Consider the following 20,121-nt stretch of genomic DNA (forward strand, 5'->3'; position numbering starts at 1 on the left):
CCCCCTTTTTTCCCCCCCTTGTTTTGCTGTTTACTCGATTCTGGACGGAAATGCAATGCGCAAAAGGTGAGAAAAACTCACCCTTCCCCACAGAGCAATCGAAAACCACCGCGTGGCAAGCGAAAAAGTATCTATAAGAACGCCAGCCAGCCCCTACCCCAAAAAATAAAAGAGCGAGCGAGAGAGTGTGCGAGATGAGTGATAAACAATAGTGTCGTAAAGTTTTTGCGTCGCAGCTTGAAAATAATAAAAGTCTGAGAAAAGAAGAAACAACAAAAAAAAACATCACGTACATATGGATTTTTATTTTTTCTTTTTCAAATAAAACAAAAACCGGCTGCTGTTTGGGGCTTGTCCAAAAAATTCAGTCAAACATTTTGGCAAATACAAAGATGATCAAATATATGTATATATATGTAGATAAAGTGGTAGTAGGGATGGTAGGGTGGCTGGAAGACCGTGTAAATTGATGGGAAAACACGGCCACAAGAGTCGACTCGAGTCCGAGTCGCGCGTCAAAACAAACAGAGAGTCGGCTCGAGTGCGAGTGCGAGCCGAAGGCAAATGCTTATAGTTACGACGTCGGCAGGCAGATACATACACGCACAGACACAGCTGTGCCGCCTGTGAATGACAGATACACAGCAGTCAAGCCAAAGAGAACGAGAGAGACGGCGAGAGAGCGAGAGAGTTGTGTGAGAGAGAGGCTCTCCCATTGCGCATGCGGGCTCTTGCTGCGGCGCTGCCATTTTATATAAAATCTCCGCTAGAGGAGAGTAGACTCGGAGTCGCCAAAAAACCTCGCTACACGCAACATCGCTACAAAAATCCAAAAGAAAGAATTAAATATATTGCTTGAACAATTTATATATACATGTGTGTAACAGCAATAATTATTTTTACTGTAACTAAAAGCCAACCAAGAGACTTGTGAATTATATTAATTCCAAAAACACCGCAACAAAAAGCCAATTGAAACAAAAGCTCTGCTCTCGCACGAAAAAAAAAGCTCTGCGCCGGTCTCGTAAATCAGTCTGAAAAGCTAAGCAGCAGATTCAGTTATTGCTAAACTTTTGCCACACAAACAAGCCCAAAAAAGGAGAGCTGAAAAGAAACAAGAAGCAAGAAGAATATTTAAAAGTGAAGTGCTGAAAAATATCAGAAAATACAACACAAAACTGTGATCCAAAGAAAATAGAGAAAAAAAAACCCTGAAGTTTTGTGCCAGTGCAAGTGCAGGGAGAAAAATATCCACTTTCCATAAACCAAAAAATCCATAAAGACAGACCAAAAGCCAAAAAATATGATGGGTACAATGTCGCTGCGCCAGCCCGAGAACTGGCTCTACGAGATCTGGCAGAAGGGCTACGACAGCCCCTGCTATGTGATGGTGCCCAATGCAAAAGTATGTATATCTAGAGACAGCACATCCCCCATCCCATCCCATCCCCCCTCCCTCTCTAACACCCCGGTCTCTCTACCTGGTCTCCAACTGAGACTAGATGCAATTTTATTGATTTTTTCCCGCATATATTTGGGCCTCACGGAGGCTGTGTGGCATTTTTTGTTGGCAATTTTTCAATGTCGTCAAAGCCACAAAAAAAAATAATGTGAAATCTGGTAAATGAGAAAAAATGTGTCCGTCACTTGTCAGAAAATTACTTTAGCTAATGTGCAAAAAAAGAAAAGAGTGAGGTTTCAATCATTTCATCATATCGAAAATCCTTTGTTCTTTGTGACAAAGGAGGAACCACCAGGGTTCGTTTTGTCTCGGTTCGGTTCGCTTCCTCTACCTAAACAAGGACCCCGACAAGTGTACACCACAAAAAACGAAAAGAAAAAAGAAAAGAAAAAACCTCAGCCTCAGCGACTCTCTGGCTCTTCCGCCATGTTTGTTTGAGAAAAATGCAACCGAAAAAAAAAACATTCAAAACGAGAAAGACAAAAATTGAGAACTGCATGAGATTTGGAGAGAAGAGATACCCACAAGAGACGGTCCGTGGAGTGGAGGGAGCGAGAAGCGCGTGACCTGACCCCAAGACCGAACCCAACCCGGTTCTGTTCTCCAGTGTACAGACAGGCACTCTGTATGAGTATGTACCCTCCTTCGCTCCCTGTATGCGTGCACGTGTGTGTATAATTAGCATTGCTTCAGAGGGAAAGAACGAAACAGAGACAGAGAGAGAGAGAGAGAAGACTGCTTCTCAAGTGCTTCTTTACCTGTCCAGCGGTTAATTTTATCTCTGTCAATAAATTCAGCAATTCCAGGCCTTATCTTCGGGGGGATTGTCTGAGCAAAAACTGATAAGAAATTGAAAGAATAGAAGGTCCATAAATTGTGCAAAGAAAATTGATAAAAGATGGAAGGAATGGCAGCGGGAACAGATCACATCTGGACTTTAATCTCATCAATAAAATAATATAGAAATAATAAAAGACAAGAGCAAAGACCAAGCCATAAATCACGAAAATTATACGAAAGAAAACAAGTGAAAAACAAAGATCTAGACAAGACATAAACTGGGAAAGAAAAAAAACCAAACATCCAGACACACCTGCGCTGTCGGGCACTGCGACTGGAACCACAAATAAATGATATACAATGTACATATTTAGGTCTGTCTGCCGTGTATTAATTTGTTTGTTTTTTTACCTTGCTGCTTTTTTGCACCTCATTGTTAACAGAAAGCCGAGCAGAACCAAAGCAGCTTTAACCGGTTTGCGTTTGTTTAATGCGGTTTCCTATTTATTGTTTTTGTCTTTTTCTTTTTTTTTGATTTGCACCGATTTATGCCTCAACTTTTATCAAATTTTGGCTGTCGGCCGCTGACTTCTAATTTTGGTAATGCCGATTTTTAATGAGTGTACACGGATCTAAAAATAAAAGTGGATATTTTTATAAAAATAATTTATTAGCAGCGAAAAAAACGTGCAGAATACCCTACCCCCGTATAATTTCTCATTGCTCTTTGGTATATACTTTGTTTTGTTTTTTTGGCACTGGTGCCAAGGCAAAAACCATGCTCCGAGAACATGCGACGGCTTTCCGATGGCTTTTCATGCCTCATCCTCATGGTGGTGCCCGTGCCCACTGCCCTCCCTATTCGGGGTGTGTGTGTGTGTTATATATTATCGTGTAGAATGTGAGAAGGTATGACTAATGAGAGCTGTATGAAATAAAACGCGCGCCCGGTTCAAAATTGTTCAATTAATGGGCTTTTCATTGGCAATACCCTGCCCATGGGTATTATGGAAATTAAGAGCTGATCTCTATAGATTTTATGGGGTATTTCGAGCTTCGGCTTTCTGCCCGATTCTTCTTGGGGATCTGCTAAATATTTTTCGTATAATGACGTGCCATGTTTCTTGCCTGACGTACTTATGAGCTGATTATATAGCCTTATCCTTTGGCTGATTGCTTCTTTCTTTGGGATTTTTATATGGTGATGGCCGACGACGCACAGCATTTTTATTTCGCTCGCTCGTTCGACAGAAATCAGGCCACAACAACAAGAAAATGTCGAAAGAAATTGTTGAAAGTGAAGACGACGACGACGACGACGAAAGCATCCAAGCGGGCAGAGCCAGAGGCTGACTATTTATAGAGATGGTTGCTGCATGGGTGGAGCGAAAGAGAGAGGTGGAAAGAAAACTCTCTCATGAAACGGAACTAGAGAAATGTCATCGACTGTGTGGTAGCGGAGAGCCTATTGACATTTCCCCATTTCCCATAAAAAATGGCTACCCACAAATTCACCTGAACACGTGCCTCTAAATCCGCCTGCACACCTAAAGCCCATAGAAAGTGAGGGTCTGGGAATAAAAGAGAGTTCGAATGTACCCCAGACATTGCTCTCCCTCTCTCACTCTCCTTTGTGCGATTATTCTAGAAAAAGTGATTTTTGCCTGCTGCACTCGTTTTCCTTTTGGCTTGTGGCTGCTCTTTAATAGGTTTATTAAATTTTCACAAGGTGTAGCCAGGAGAGGGGGGGTGCGGGCCCAGGTGAGCTGCTATGTGGTCAGGGTCTGGGTTTTCGGTGACGTGTTCCTCCGCTGCATGGCATTGACAGTGACACGAGCGAGAACATATTTGATTCTTTTGTGTGGTAGGAGGGGGGGAGCCATTTACATTTACACAGCAAATACATCAAAATAGCCGCAAGAGGAAACACGTCACATTGAGCAAACATTGGTTGGTTGGCAACAGAGGAGCGAAATGCGATTTATGAATGGGGCCACAAAACAGAATGAAAAGGGTAGAAATGCGCAATAAATGTTAAATAACAGACGGCTGTAAGAAACCCCACACTGTGACTGTAACAGAAGCAGAAGAACAACAGCGGCAATGTTAAATAACAGCCGGCTGAAATGAGTCACAGTATGTCGGGTGTTGTACAAACAGCAGAGTGTCTATTGCTATCTTGTAAGTAAATATTCATTCTATGCATCATACTGATAAAGAAAGTAGAGATAAAACCATAAAAGAAATGTTCCCTAAGTCCCTAAAAACTGTGTAAAAGATTTTCCCTTAGTAGAACATAGAATAACAGAGAGTTGTGATCTCTCTGTTACTAAACAAAAAAATACTAATCAACACTCTCCTGCTTCTTGTACTTTTCTAGGATCTGGTCAAATCGCATCTCATGATCGCCGTGCGCGAGGAGGTGGAGGTCCTAAAGGAACGCATCTCCGAGCTAATGGACAAGATCAATAAGCTGGAGCTGGAGAACAACATCCTAAAGTCGAACATACCGCAGGAGACGCTGCAGCAGCTGCAGATGCAGCTGCAGATCGCCGGCACCCAGCAGCCGGCGGCAGTGGGCGCCCCCCCGGCCACGCCGGCCATCCAGGCCCCACCTGCAGCGACAGCGGCAGTGGCAGTGGCTGCTGGCGCTGGTCAGGCAGCAGTGGCTACAGTGGGAGCAGCTACCAGTCCCGCAACGGCAGCGGCCCCCACAACCATTCCCAATGGCAGCGCTGAGAATGGCAGCAGCGTCATTGTCGATGCAGTGGCAGCGGTGGAGCAGCAGGTGCAGTCAGCAGCAGCAGCAGCAGCGGCAGCGGCAGCGGCGGCGGCGTCTGGACAGACAGCGCCTGTGAACACGAACGGCCCCATGTCCTAGGCTGTGGGTGTTAGTGTTAGTTTTCTCTCCTGGAACGTAACATGGCCGAGGCGTACACAGACCCGGCCACTGGAATGTGGGAAGAGTAACCGTAATGTAAGCTCAACTTTGTCTCTTTCGAATGCCAGCGTCGCCGCAGCCTGCGGCACACGGACCGAGCAAGAGGGAGAGAGCAAAGCGAAACTCAGAGCAGGACGGCAACAATAACAGTAACAGAAATAGCAACAGCAAATGCAAACCATTTAACAGTCTGCAAATGAAAGTATTAGTTAACAGCGAATGTTGTCTGGACATGTGCTATTGTTGCTGGCTGTTCCTGTACCGCTGTGCAGTCGCTGTTTTGTTAATTTCTCGATTGTGATATTTGTTTAACACACACACAGACACACCACCACCACCACCACCACACACAACACACACATTTAAGCAATTCATACACATACAGACCAACACACAACACACATAGACTGCACGTTAACAATGGCTGCGGCTGCATGCTGTTAACGTCTGCTGTTATGCTTAACAGAAGAAGATGAAGAATTACAGTTAGTTTTAAAGAGGCGCTGCTGCGCGGAAACAGACATGATTTTGTCCACCGTCTTTGTTTGATTATCTTTTATCCTTGTTTACCGTTTGTTTCCATGTTATTAACGCTACAAATAAAACGTGAAAAAACCCCAATATAAAATAAAATACCATGTAGATGTATACTATGTAATGGCCACAAAATAATACTTGCAGAAAGTAGAATTTTGGCCAAAAACAGCAGCAACAGAAAACACACACACGCAAATCAATAAACTGTAAAAGAGAGCGCTTGGGAAATGCAGAAAAAGAATAAGAAGATGAAGAAGAAGCGGAAGAGGATGGAAGGATGAAGGAAGATGGTAGAGAAGGATAAAGAAAGGAAATGTAAAGAAAAATATGTGATAATTTGCATTGTGCAGTCAGAGACATAAGATGTAAATTGTAAAAAAGCAAATAACAAGAGAAGCGAGAAAGTAAAATTCAAATTTCCACACAATATTTAAATATGATAAAAAAAAGCCAGCTGCTATTTTTATAATTTACATTTAAAACCTTACTTTTATTGTACAAAAACAAAAAACAAAACCAACAACAAAGCAAAAACCACACAGAAAATATTAACTAAATCATAATTATGCATGTTTCAAATTTAAACAACAAAAAAAAAACGAAAAACACGTAGAAAATTGTCGTAGTTTTAGAATATTTTCAAGATATATTTTTAAAAAAATTGTAAAACTATTCGCAAACCAAACAAACACGAAAGCTTATCACAATTGTTTGTTAAAATTCTTAATCAATCAACAATAACTGTAAATATTGTGTAAAACTTAACTCAAATTGAAAATTGAAAATTGAGAACAAAACAAAATTGAAACAAAAGCAAAAAACTTCAAAAGTGACAAAGAATACTGAGGATCCAATGCAAAGAAAAAACAAGGAAAACAAAACCCGCAAAACCCAACAAAACGAAATGAAAAAGTTAAACTGTAAGAAGAAAGTGAAAAAGGTCGTCCTATTTTTTGTTATAATTATTTAGTTGATAGTTTTGCATTAATCTTTATTTCAAAATGCCTCGATGTTTATACAAAATCTGTTATAGGATTTTTTTCCACATTCGTTTTTCGTTACCCCCTCGCACTCGAACACCAGACCACCAGACCACCAGACTACCAGACTCCCACAAGAAGAAGAAAGATGAAAAATGTTTTGCTGCAGCACAGATATAAAGGTGTGAATCCCCCTAAAGGCAATGCTTCCAACAGGAAGTCATTCCCTGCTGTTCGGACCGTATCCGCCCCCTAGAAGCCAAGTTTTGAAATGCCAGAACGCACTCACTCATTTGGGGCACGGCAGAACAGCCTGCCCCAGCCCTGCCCCACACTCAATGCAACCTGCGGAGACTCAAATTGTCTAGGGTTTGCGTGGGCAGGAAAAAAGGAAAGCTAGAGAAAGAATGGTAGAAATAGAAACCATCCAAAACGAAAAGTGAAAGAAGAATGTTGTGAAACCAAATAAATACTCTCATTGAAGTGCTCAAAACTTGCGTTCTACCCGGCGGATACACGGACGGACTACCCAAAACCCATAGTAATTCTGTTCAAAGTATTTTTCCCATGATTTTTATTTTCAATTCATGTCTAGTTTTCCTCCTATGATTTCTACATTTTAAGTCTCTTTTTAAGCTTAACTATTAATTTATTAATTAGTTTGTAAGTGCAGCCACAATTGCAAATAAATTAAACAAAACGATACAAAATCAACTGCAAAAACACCTACAATTAAAATAAAGGAAAAAATAAAATTATACTGAAAACCAAAATATGTGCAAAAAGTGGATTCTCAACGTTGGATGGGTGTCATCTGCTTTGGAGTCACATGCAACGTTATTGTGAGTAGTGGCCTCTAATGCAGATGGTTTCGGGCCGACGCGATGAAACACCCCAGACCATGATCGAAGCGCTACCATGTTTAACGGTCTTCTTTGTGTATTTTGGATTTACATTTTTGTTGGGAGGACGTCGTTCACCATCACTTCCAAAGACAGTAAACTTGGATTCGTCGCTCCAAACAATCACATTCTAAAAATGGGGACCTTTGTGAATATACTCTGTGGCGAATTGAAGCCGCTTTTGAACATTCTTGATGGACAGCAATGGGCGTAGGTCCCACGGCGAAATGTACAGAGACATTCTTAGTAACAATTTATCTGGAGAATATGCCGATAATTTGCCACTTGCCTGGATATTTCAACAAAACAACGACCCGAAACATTTCTGCCAGATAGACAAGTCGTGGCCTAACCAAGAAGGAATCAATGTTTTGCAATGGCCACCGCAGTGACACAAAAAATTCGAACTGTGAAATAAAATTGTTTCTTGATTTTCGTTTAAATTCTTGGTGTTGTTCTTGTGGCTTAAGTCTTTGAGCACCACTGTAGTTACGTCTGTCTGTTACCTACCACGCGCTTACGCGCTCTATCTCTCTCACCAACACTCTTCCTCGTGCAGTGTATCCTATCCTATCGTGCAGTATCGTAAAGAGGCTAAAGGCTCTTGCCTATCCCATACTTTCTGGCTGTTTGAAAAAGACGTGAAAGGTCGGTAAGATATAGCAGGAATGGAATAGATGCGCTGTAAAACACGATGTCATTATTGCCTACTTTCAGGCCGAGTCGAGTCCCCCAATGTTGCAGTAAAAATTCCGCAACATCTGGGCAACATATATGATAATCAGAGCTTAACCTACAAAGCTTATTGAGTCGATTAATAGCTGCAGGCATTAGGTTTTCAGAATTGAAAAGTTCTTCAAATTAAAAACCAGAACAATAAAAAAAAAAATATATGAAAGAAAATTGGAGTCTCAAATCTATCAGAAAAAGTGGGTCTGATCGATCAATTAGTTTCCATTGCTTCACACGCCTGCATCATCCTCCAACACTAGCTAGTGTTTTTTGTCGTTCCGAGGATATTGTACACATTTGTGTATAGTCCTTAAAACCAAACCAATAAATGCTATTACCAATTCCGATTTAGAATGAAATGAAGAATACCTTTATTTGTTCAAATGATTCGTTTCTTGATATTAGGGTTTTATCTAGACTAAGAAATATAATAAAAAACTTTAGAATACTTTGTGTGTGACCGCGTCAGAAATCCGTTTCGGGACTTTGAGGTCTTCCTTCATCCAGCTGCTTGTGATCAATAACCTCCGTTCTTTGGACAGGAGGTGGAGTTATCGGTGGAGATGTTTCTGGAAGAGCTGGAACAGTTGTCGGTGGATCCGTTGCCGGAAGAACAGGAGGAATTGTTTGCTGTGGCTCCTCCAAGAGCTGAACCTGTGGCTGGGGCTGCTTGTCTACAACATCATGACCCAGATCAGCCACTTGGCTGGGGGCATTGAAGGACCTAAGGGTGCCCAACTGTGCGCGCACATCAGTCTCGGAGAGATGATGCACTGGGACATTGGCAGGAACGGCCAGGCGCTTGGGAGAGGTGTTGCCATCGTTGGCCTTGCGTCTGTCCGGAGGAAAGATCACCTGGGCATAGGTTACTCCACTGCCGTTGGGTTCAACAATGCTTTGGGCTCCACCGGAAGAGGTTGTCACGGAGCTGGGATTCCGAAAAACGCCTACCGGTTGTTGAGCTTCCTCCTTGGGAGCATCCCGTCGCTGCATGGGTGATGCGGAGGCCATGGATGTGGTTGTCGTGGTCAGGGGGCTGCCACCTCGTGGCGCAGACGCCGAAGCGGTTGTGTCCTCGTGCGGAATCGGGGCGTACAGCGAAGGCGTGTAGTTGTTGTCCGTCACCTTGCAGTTGTAGAGGTTCAGACCCTTGGCGAAGATGAACACCAGAATATCGAAGAGCACGCCAGTCAGGATCAAGCTGGCGGTGAGAATGTCCAGGATGTTTCCATGCTTCGGGGTCTCTCGGAGCAGACAACGCTCATAGTTGGGAGCCCAGTAGACGCATGTGGAGCCTGTAAAGGGAAAAACATGAGCAAGAAGCCCGCAAGAAGAGTGTGGACAGTACTTACGGGTCACCAAATCGTAGCTGAGATGCACGGGAATATAGGCGAAGAGTCCGACGAGCATCACCTCGAAAGCCAGTGCCAAGGTCTTGTCCTGCGGCAGGACGGCGCGTAGTGTTATCAAAGTCTTGCCAATCGTCATCATGCCCAGCAGGAAGGCCGACGAAATGCTGAAAATCTGGAACAGGATGATGGTCTGCTGGCAGACGTCGCCACTACAAGCTCCGGCCGTGGCACGCATCAGGCCCGAGGTGTTCTGAGTCTGATCCCCACTGCAGCTGCAGCCCTCGAAGAGCTCAAAACTGTTGATGGAGGTCTGCTTGGTGCAGCCGGCGTAGCACGGAGAGAAGTACGTAATGCTACTGTTCTCCGGGCACACCGGCATGAAGGCGGTGGGCGTGCACAGGCATTGGCTCGAGCAATAGGGCTGACTGAGCTTGCCCCCGACCACGCCCGCAATTGCCCCGACATCGCACTTGAGGAAGACGAATCCCACGAAGATGGCAACCAGGTGGAGGCCCATGCCCATGTTGATCCCAACGATGGTGCGGGCCGAAAGCTGAGCCTTGGAGATGACCAGTCCCCCGATCAGCATGCCCACTGCCATTACCGGAGGCTTGAGGAAGTACGAGACGAAGGCAGAGCGCCACTCCTCCGTGAGACCATCCTGCTCGTTGTACGGCAGGAAGAAGCGACTCTGCAGATAGCTCTCCTCCTGCAGGCCGAAGTTCACGATAGCACTCTGGACGAACATGATGCTCACGAGATTGACCATCAGCAGGCGGTTGTTGAAGAGCCGCTTCATCGAGGGCCAGAAGTCCGTGTCGTCCAGGTACGTCGAGAACTGGCTGCCGAAGCTGCGCATGTTCGACTGCTCGATTATCCGCTGAGCGGCTTGATGGATCACCGTCTTGGGCAGTCGCTTCGGGAACAGCCCCACCATCACGGCTCCCACAAATATGAGTGGCGCCAGGATTGCCCAACCCAGCCACCAGCCGACTTGGGTCAGGCCCACGCCCAAGACCAGAAACGATCCCGCCTGCTGGCCAAAGACGCGAGCCGCCAGCGTGGCAGCAATCACCGCCGGACTGTCCTGGGACAGGGAGTTGTCGTCGATGTAGCTGACGCCGATGGTGTAGTACGCCAGTCCGCCCATGCCCAGAGCTAGCTGGAGTATGAAGAGCAACACCAGGGTGATGGTGCTGCTCTGGGCCTCTGTCAGCGTCAGTTTCTGGAACTGCGCCAGGGAAGTCGCACACAGATTCGCATCCAAGAGAGCATCCTTTGCCTTGGTCCCATCAGCACTAAAAGAGGTTTCACAGTGTTAGAGGATAGATAATGTAAGGTTACTGTATGCTACTTACAAGTTCATTATGTTGGGAATGATGGCGATCACACACGTCACTGATTGAAGCATCAACGTGCCCACCAGCCACTTGATCGGATGGAAGACATCCGCCCAGAAGGCGAACACCAAGGCAAACACAGCCTGGCACAGGCCGCTAGTCACCAGTAGCCAATCTATGGGTAAGTTATCAAAAGAAACCTTTATAAATACGAGGCCTTTAGTTTAGTTGAAGGAAAACCCAGAATTCCACCAAGTATATCATCCTTATCTAGCCCAATTGATAGAGAAAGATATGACGTATGAGTAACGCGAACACATTTTTGGTCAATTGCATTTGATATGAGATGTCAACACCACATTGGGCTCCCTATAGCATGAAGAATGTTTCGGTAATTTCGGTACAAGTAAATCCATAGGTAAAATTTCCCAGTCATTCTGGCCAGACCGGATGAAGGTTTGGTTCTGATTACGTATTGCATCTGATGACGAATAGCTATCTTGCCCCCACAGATATGGAAAACAATGGAATGATAACTCTATTGAGTCGCATTTGGACTATTCGATACCCGTTGTGGAAAAAGCGATTGCAATACTGACAGCAAGGAGGGAAAAACCATATAAATAGTAAGATTAGTAACGCGCGTACAAATCTTTGGGACACGATTTTTTCAGACTGTCTTTTGATCTGGCTCCAGGCTTTGGGCTTTGGGCTTCGGTCCATCTACCAATTTAGGAACCTTAGGTAGAAATACAATATACCCTTGTACCTTGAAGAGTACTGGGTATATAAAGGGGAGAACGAATGCCCCCGCCCACAGACACTGGCAATCGTCAACAATATCGCAAAACTGATAACTCACAAAAAATCTCCTCGTAGAACCAGGCCAACACCTCGATTACTACCGTACACCTGAGCTGGCTGCGCGAGTAATGTTCGTGTTTTTGCGATAGGGGATAGGTGTGGCTTACTCACCGACTAGCAGGGCACTGTAGCCGTACTGGGATGCAGCCTGTTTGGCCGACACACGGAAGTAGGATTCGCTGGCGCCCTGGAGCATCCCAGTGCAGGCCAGGACCAGGACAAACGTGCGCAGACGGGCATACTTCTGGCATCCTGGGCCACGGCACCAGCCCAGACCCTTGATACCGCAATCGACGCTGTCTGGGAGGAAGAGAGGATTTTATAGATTACGTGTCGAGGCAGTCACGGAGGCACTATTTATGAGTTTCTTGGGACCCACCGTCGGGTATGTTGTTGGCATTTACAGCTATCTGCGATAGATCGGAGTTGCGCATATTTTGCGCCATATTTCTATTCGATTTCGATATGTATTTCGTTTTTGTTTTTTGCTCACTAGCTTTTTAGATATTAACTTTCTTCAATGGCCATGAATCGATGGCATCTTCACCACACCGCGCACTGACCAGACCAACGTCTATTCGAATAGCTGGATGAGAGCAAACTGAGGAGAGCTCTACCTGGGGTACACCTCTCGCCTCGCTCTCAGTGTCTGTCCGTCCACTGATAAGGCGTCCCGTTTTATCTTATCAGAGTTTATTTATGTGCTTTTTGTTTCATTTTCGTGCCTAATAGCAACTTTATTGCCGCCGCTTACGCATCGTGGGATCGTGGGGGACATGTTGCAGCAGCATCAAGCATGTATCTAAACAATTGGGATCGCTTGGAGTTAATATAAGATGGTCCCGATCTGTTCAGGAGTGAGTTCATTTTAGAAGTTTACTCTAAGTTAACCGTGGAGAAGTTCCGAGCCTTTCTACCCATATTTGGTTATATATTGACTTATTCTATTTTCCTTCTTAGGCTTAAGGCTTAGGATTAATGATGCTGCATAAATAGAGATATTACGAAGGCATCGTAGCCTAGAAATATGTAGTTATATTTTAGCTATGATTTCTGAAGCGAAAGTACTGTGAACGATATGCAAGTATCTATTTTTCATTAGAAGAAAACAAAGTCGGCCTTGAATATAGCTTACGAAAAGCCTTCAAGAAAATCTGTAAATTATATAGCCAAAGAAATTTAAGAACTGATTTCAATTTGCATCAAAATGTATCGTTGGTTGTGTGTTCTGATGATTATAAAGTTGGTCTGGGCCACTATTCCTCCCAGTACTCCACCCATGCTGATATGGGGACTAGACACGTGAGTCCTTAATAGTCACATATCGCTTATAGCTGCTTGAAATTGGTCCTCAGCAGACCCCCGCCTCAAACCATATTTAAATACATGAAAACCTTTGACTTGGTTCGGATGCTGAAACCGATTCACAAGGACTATATGATAGTGGTCTACCTGGCCACAGAGGTAACTCCTGATATAATAATCGTACGTTTAGAAAACCGACTTAACCGATCAACATTCTTGGAACTAATCCTTATAGCTAACGGCCAAAGATATAAACTGCCCTTCATGCTACCCGATGATGAGTCAGATTTTGCCCGTGCGATTCTACAGTCAGGTGGAGAAGCCCATAAGGGCATTGGACCACATTAGTCGGGTATCGATCAGTCCTGGCCTGGTTTGGCACGTTCTACCCGCGGACGGAACGGAGATTAATTTGGCGAAGGAGATTCCTTGCGAGATCGGTCGTATACACTGCTTCAACTTCGGGGATCGCAATCTGCCGGCACATGGTGGGTTCGATTCAATGGCCAAGTGCAGCAACTGATCATGCCTGGTCTACTCTCTCTTAGATGCCACAATAGCCGCCGTCTTGGATGAGCTCAAGAGTTGCCGCGTCATCCACATCTACACGGCCTTCGAGGAGGAGTCCCGAGCTCTCAAGCGTCGTAGATATTACAGCACGTCCAGCATGCGCCATAGCCACAACGAAGATACGAATGTCGTCTTCACTGGCGATGTTGGCCAAAAGGCAGATCCCACGAAACTCACCATTCTGCGACATGAGCTGGCCATCGTTGGCGTGCTAAAGATCATTCTGGCCGAGGAGGTAAAAGTCGGCCATGAGGTGCACTACAATCGCACCTACGTTGAGCTGAAAACGGGCAACGAGAGTCTGCAGGTGGGTCTGGTGGGTTCCCACGGCGTCAACGAGGGTTTCGTGATTGTACTGAATACCCATATGGGCTACATGCTGATCGAGAGTTTGCCTGTGGGCGGCAGCTGGCAGATCACACGCATTATTTTCAACATCAATGTGACGTACTATCCGCGGGAACTGATATTCTTCAGCTTGAAGAACAGTCTGTGCTGTCAGTCCATCACCGCCTATTCGGATGAAGGAGCCCGCCTGAGCCTGTACTCATTCCATTTGGATGTCATGACCGAAGGTGGGGTGCTGCTCTTGTGCAAATGTATTTTATAATTATAGAATCATCTGTTTCTTTTGCAGCATCTGACTCCGGCTTTAATCCGGACTACAAGCCGAAACCGTGCTGGCACTGCAACAAATACATAAGTTCCGTCCTCTCCCAGAGCATCTTCGCACTTGGCCTTCTGATCTTTGTGCTGTCCGTGGGATTCATTATGCTGTGGGACATTGGCCGGAACAGGTTCGTCCAGAATATCCACGATCCGGATCTGCACATAAAAACGGACAACTAGGTACTGCTGTAGCGGCCCTCGTTGGATGCACATTCTACACTCTACACTCCCCACACAGTCTCCACACAATCTGCACACACTCTACGCTACCCACATTCTGCCTAATTCACTTGCTTACAAATCTAATCATTGTGCCGGACTGTGGGGGCGCCGAGTGGTCAGTGGATCGTAATAATAATGTCATTGTCGTTGTCGTTCTGTTATTGTCCGTATTCTATTGTCATTGTTATTGCTATGGCCACCGAGAAGTCTCCACGAGAAAGTGCGAAGGAGAAACAGGCTATTTTCAGCGAAAGACAAAGACAAGTGATAACGTCAAGTTTTTTGGAGAAACGACATAAATCATATTTGCACGTGGGCCAGCAATGAGCGGGCCGGGGTGAGCCGTTGGAGGGGAGGTGCATATAGGCCTAAGAGAACCGAGAACCGATTGGAACTATTTACTCGCAGCCCGCCGCTTTGTTTTATAGCTTTGACGATAATGCTTTATCGGGCTTCGATTGGCGACAGGCAGCGGCTTGGTCCGGCCGGACAGCGACGAAAATTTCGAAAAATTTCAATTTTCAGTCTGATTTGCGCCACACCGCTGAACGGTCGGTCGGTCCTCTCTTTATCCATCCTCGCGCTGCAGCCCCGTATCTTTACCGTTTCGATTGCCCTCGACTCTGCGACCGGGACATGTTCAGGTCCCTGTGAAAAGGAACTCGAGCGACAATTTCATTAATCGTTCAAGTGCCGATAAGATTATACAAATAAATGTGCGAATAATAGAGGAAATCTACGAACTACTCACCGTAAGTACGTATTGTACCACATATACGAGTATAGTATGTGTAGTACTATTTACGTGCACCTGTCTGGCATTCCGATTGTGGGAGCCACTACTATCTGGGCAGCCCCGAGCCGGCGATTGACATTGGGGTAGTTGCGGCATGCGGAAGGGGTTTTCGTGTACGAGTATATCCTTGATACTCGTAAAGTGATTACTTTCCCAGGGATGCAGGCAGTTCTTTTTGGTGTTTCTTTCTGCAAAGGCTGAATCTTCCCGAAAAAGTATCTTCAAAATATCTAAGGTTGCTTGGAGCCTTGGCTATATTTTTTGGTTTATTGGTGGAAGAACCCTGAAATTGAAATTAACAAAATGTGATTTGTGATATGTTTTGTAATGAATCACTTTCTGAAAACTTTGCATCAAAATTTTGATAAACAAAATGATACTTTGCCAGGGGTAATCTATCCCTGACATGCGCTTATCAAGTGATCTATGTATATTTCACATATCACATGCGATATGGCTTGTAATAAATCATTTACTGAACAAGGAAATAATATCATACATTTATTTTGAGTGCAATGATGGAATTCTATTTTATCCATCCCGAGTTCATTTCACTGATTTCATTTAACGGTTTAAAGGCCCTCGTCCGACCTGATTAGGAAGTGTTACTGATATAATATCATCCAACAAATCTGGATTCTCCAAAAATTGGTGCAGACGTCGACCAGTAATCGAAATGGAAGGGAATGGTATTTGTTAGACCAGTAAACAGGTGGTTCAAATGAGAGTTATACTGGGCGAGAATTCTTCTTTCAAGTGGAATATCTAATTGTTGTGGGATCAGGATTCCCCGAAGCTAATCGAGTTGTCATTCTGATTATTCCGCAGCGGGTTCTGATGAAACTGTTGATCAGACCTCAACGAACGATTAGATATCATTAATGATACTCGTAACGGCAATTGGCCAAGGGAGTGATTTGATCAATTGAAAGGGAGGGATGCCTTTTTCCAGTCAGTCGAGTGGTCATCGTTATGCGGTAAAAATAGCCAATATCAGAACACTTCAGAGCAGAGCACGCCCCAAACCATATAGATATCAAATTAATTTCGTCACACAATCTAATCGGGCTGCTGGCCAGACCTAATATGATCTTGAGTAGGTGCCATTATCGTTAGTTAATCAATACCCATTGCCTCGAATTTCCCTATCGAGACAATTAACCAACTTTTATAGGCCCTTAACGATTGGATGTTTTCGGATCCCGAATGGAAAAGTCACGGTTACCTGGACTATTTCCAGAACATGGCGAACATCGAGCGAGGAATCTTGCCCAGAAGTCAACAATAGTCCTCCGATATTCGAGGGTGTTGCATCAGTGATTTATAAACAATTTTGTATCTGTCCATTGCAGCGCTATCACTCCTGTCCACCTGTCCGGTAGCGCAATCTTATCTGTCGCATTCAATGGTTTATTGAGCTCCACGGACAAGACAGTAGCATCGGAGTAACTCATCCCCACAGAGGCTGACAGGCAGACAAACAGAAAGACAGGCCTGAGATGACGGAAGTGCGACGTCGGGGCTCGGCTCCCCCACCGGGACACTACCTGTGCGGATTGGCCAACTGGCACCCGGCCTGGCTGCAGAAGTACGCCACCACGAAGATGTTCATGGGTGTCTACGGACTGCTAGGCACCATCCAAGCTATGTCTTACATGTATTTTATTGTTACACTGACCACGCTGGAGAAACGCTTCAAAATACCGAGCCAGACTACAGGTTCGAAGTCCTCCAGAAGAAGAACTACCCTTAAGTGGGCATACTGAATACTTTACTTGATTTTACAGGAATCATACTCAGTGGCAATGAGATCTCACAGATAATGTTGTCCCTCATCTTATCGTACATTGGCGGACAGCGTAATCGTCCGCGCTGGATTGCCTGGGGCATTGTCTTCTGCGGCCTGTCCTGCTACATTCTCGTCCTGCCACATTTCATCTATGGCGCTGGCCAGGATGTCCTCCAGTTCACCAAGGAGTACCAGGATAGCCTAATTAATAGCACATCGGATTCTGGTATTCCCCTCCCAGTGAGTGCCCAGTAAATACCGCTCTCCCTATATAGACTATATTGTTTCTTCAACTCCACCAGAATGTCACATCAACGCAGAGCGAGCAACTGTGTGGCGTTGGAAAAAAGGAGGAGGGCTGCGATGACCTCTTCACTTATGTGCCCCTGGTCTTGATCTTCCTCTCGCAGTTCGTCCTGGGCGTGGGCAATACCCTGTACTACTCCCTTGGCCAGACCTATCTGGATGATAACACCAAGAAGACAAACACCCCGCTGATGCTCGCGGTAGCCATGTCTCTGAGAATGATTGGTCCAGTCGTTGGCTTCTTCTTTGGTGGGTAAACTTCGTGATTAACGAGCTTATGATACTGATTCCCTGTGGCTCCTCTCCTAGGTTATATCTCCCTAAACACCTTCATTGACCCCACGAAGACCCCGCTGATTGACAGCAAGGATCCGCGCTGGTTGGGAGCTTGGTGGCTCGGCTGGGTCATATTGGGCACTTTGATGTGTCTCTTCTCGGGTTTGATCGGACTCTTTCCCAAGCAGCTGCCGAAGGTTAACGATCCCATCAAGCACAACTCCCACCTGCCTCTGGCCATGCGCCACGAGGAGCTCAAGCGCGAGGAGAATCTCTCGCTGAGCAGTCGCTTCTCCTCGAATGCCGCCTTGGACAACATTGGAGCCGGGGCCGGTGCGAATGCGGATCTGCCCAAGCTGAAAGACTTTCCCCGTGCCCTGATGCGACTGTTGCGCAACAAGCTCCTGATCTTCAACATCACCTCGGCTGTCTTCTATATCCTCGGTGCCTCCGGCTTCATGACTTTCCTCACCAAATACATGGAAGTGCAGTTCCACAAGAACTCACAGAGTGCCACCATTGTGAGTCGATTAATGTCTGTAAAAATATTGAATGAATTCCAAGGTCCAAGTTCGTTTTAGGTGGTGGGTCCTGTGTCCATTCTGGGCATGGTCGTTGGCCTAATTGGCTCTGGCCTTGTTCTGTCAAAGAAGAAGCCTGCAGTCAGCAAGGTGCTTATGTGGAACGTGATCGTGGGATGTGTCTACATCATGGGACAGATATCCTATGCCTTCCTCTACTGCCCAGACACCTTTTCCATGACTCATGTGGGCGGGTAAAACTGATAGTCCTGAATCTCATTGCCTATTCTAATGAATTTCGACCGACAGGCTCAACCTGACCAGTGCCTGCAACTCCAACTGCTCCTGCAGTGGTATAAGCTACACCCCAGTCTGCCACGAGCCCACGGATACCACATACTTCTCGGCCTGCCATGCGGGCTGTCAGGGCTACAACGCCGAGTCGAAGCTCTACGAGAACTGCAGTTGTCTGGCAGAAGCTGGTGTAGTGCAGCCCAACGCCGCTCAGAGGCTGCTGAAACTACTGGAGCCTACCACTCAACCTCCACAACTGGACGAAACCACGGACTTCACGCTCAGTGGCAGTGGGGTGCCGCTGCTCAATGATGAAAATGACTTCGAAGATCAGTTGCTGTCGCGAGTTCGTCGATCCAGTCCAGAAGAGGTTATTCGGCCGGGGATCTGCATGCAAGGCTGCAACTGGAGCTTCTGGGTGTTCTCCATAACCTCGATGATCGTCAATTGGTTTGGGTCCTCTGGCCGTGTGGGAAATGTGCTGGTCAACTACCGGGCGGTGGAGTCTGGGGACAAGTCCTTTGCCCAGGGATTGGCACTGATGATGATCAGTATGTTTGCCTTGATTCCGGGTCCGATTATATTCGGGCGCCTCATCGATTCCACGTGTCTGGTGTGGACGAAGACCTGCAACGGCAATGGCAATTGCCAGCTGTACGATCAGACGCGGTTCCGGTACTCCATCAACTTTTTATCCTGCTGTAAGATCACCAGGGGCTCCCCGTTCTCAGGAACCAAACCAATCTAATTTCCTTCTCTTTGGACAGTACTCACCTTCATTGGAATGTTATTTGATTACCTGGTCTGGTACTACGGCCGGGACCTGGATATCTATGGTGACAAGGAGGCTAAGCAGGTGGAGCGGGCCAACAGGAAGGACCAGCCCATTACTCCCCTCCTGGCCAAGAAATCCGAGAGGATCCAAGAGGAATACTAAAGCTAGAGCCAATGCGTGATACTCAATTCTGAGGAATAGGGTCCTATAGGACAGGCGAGACCGAGATCCTAACATGAAACGAAAGGTAGAAGAAATTTTTAGAGTAAGTATCGGTAGAGCGAGATCCGGCAATGCCATAATTCCACCGCCATATGTACAAACCTCTCGCTGTCGTCTAGGATATTATCCATTTTGTTTATTTTCGTGTTTAATTTTTCATGTTTTTTCTACTCATTTAAGAAACACTACACCGTGAATAGCTTTATAATAAATGAAAATGAATTTATATTTACATAATATAATTTAATCAAAAAAGACAAAAAGTGTTTCTAAAATGCAAGACTCGACATTATGTTTATAAACCGATTTATTTTGAAACCTAACGCGGCTTGGAATGAATCGTTTCGCCACGTAGACATTGACCACTTCTAGCTTTACTAATGGAGAAGACTTTCGCCTGGAATATGCTGCACTAATCCAGTAACAGTAATCTATATGACTGGCTAGCTTCCGGCGGCACAGCACGTAGGAGCATCGGAAAATAGA

At 45.5% G+C, this 20,121-nt stretch overlaps 4 protein-coding genes across 6 annotated transcripts in view; 3 read left to right on the top strand and 1 right to left on the bottom strand.

Annotated features, from left to right (window-relative positions):
• Positions 1–6,213, top strand: part of LOC6589612 (protein bunched, class 2/F/G isoform) — a 117,377-nt gene extending 111,164 nt beyond the window's left edge. Inside the window, exon 5 of the mRNA XM_026988573.1 lies at positions 4,623–6,213. Coding sequence (XP_026844374.1) covers positions 4,623–5,123 — 501 coding nt within the window. The 3' untranslated portion in view covers positions 5,124–6,213. The remainder of the gene's footprint in view (positions 1–4,622) is intronic.
• A 2,462-nt stretch (positions 6,214–8,675) lies between these two features.
• LOC6589608 (solute carrier organic anion transporter family member 1A1) lies at positions 8,676–12,466 on the bottom strand. The gene is made up of 5 exons (XM_002014736.2): positions 12,270–12,466; positions 12,002–12,190; positions 11,045–11,201; positions 9,687–10,984; positions 8,676–9,629 (listed from the first exon to the last, which is right to left on the bottom strand). Exons 1-5 carry the CDS (start codon positions 12,334–12,336, stop codon positions 8,800–8,802), a joined length of 2,541 nt encoding a protein of 846 aa, XP_002014772.1. The 5' UTR covers positions 12,337–12,466; the 3' UTR covers positions 8,676–8,799.
• Positions 12,467–13,134: 668 nt separating this feature from the next.
• LOC6589686 lies at positions 13,135–16,908 on the top strand. 3 transcript variants are annotated; one of them, XM_002014735.2, is made up of 6 exons: positions 13,135–13,192; positions 13,249–13,354; positions 13,431–13,683; positions 13,744–14,340; positions 14,403–14,562; positions 16,805–16,908. In XM_002014735.2, exons 1-6 carry the CDS (start codon positions 13,170–13,172, stop codon positions 16,899–16,901), a joined length of 1,236 nt encoding a protein of 411 aa, XP_002014771.2. In that variant the 5' UTR covers positions 13,135–13,169; the 3' UTR covers positions 16,902–16,908. The 3 variants fall into 3 exon arrangements, 1 of the variants encoding a protein (XP_002014771.2); XR_003408729.1 differs by lacking the exons at positions 13,135–13,192; positions 13,249–13,354; positions 13,431–13,683; positions 13,744–14,340; positions 14,403–14,562 and adding an exon at positions 15,143–15,408 and having other exon boundaries at positions 16,805–16,866; XR_003408730.1 differs by lacking the exons at positions 13,135–13,192; positions 13,249–13,354; positions 13,431–13,683; positions 13,744–14,340; positions 14,403–14,562 and adding an exon at positions 15,143–15,412 and having other exon boundaries at positions 16,805–16,864.
• Positions 16,909–16,935: 27 nt separating this feature from the next.
• On the top strand, positions 16,936–19,858 carry LOC6589685 (solute carrier organic anion transporter family member 2A1). The gene is made up of 7 exons (XM_026988575.1): positions 16,936–17,171; positions 17,240–17,481; positions 17,544–17,796; positions 17,857–18,344; positions 18,405–18,598; positions 18,654–19,339; positions 19,406–19,858. The coding sequence occupies exons 1-7, from the start codon at positions 16,952–16,954 to the stop codon at positions 19,573–19,575; spliced, it is 2,253 nt and encodes a 750-aa protein (XP_026844376.1). The 5' UTR covers positions 16,936–16,951; the 3' UTR covers positions 19,576–19,858.
• The last annotated feature ends 263 nt before the right edge of the window (positions 19,859–20,121 follow it).

The sequence above is a fragment of the Drosophila persimilis genome, unplaced genomic scaffold, assembly GCF_003286085.1.
Source record: "Drosophila persimilis strain 14011-0111.01,24,50 unplaced genomic scaffold, DperRS2 tig00000191-arrow-pilon, whole genome shotgun sequence".
NCBI lineage: Eukaryota > Metazoa > Arthropoda > Insecta > Diptera > Drosophilidae > Drosophila > Drosophila persimilis.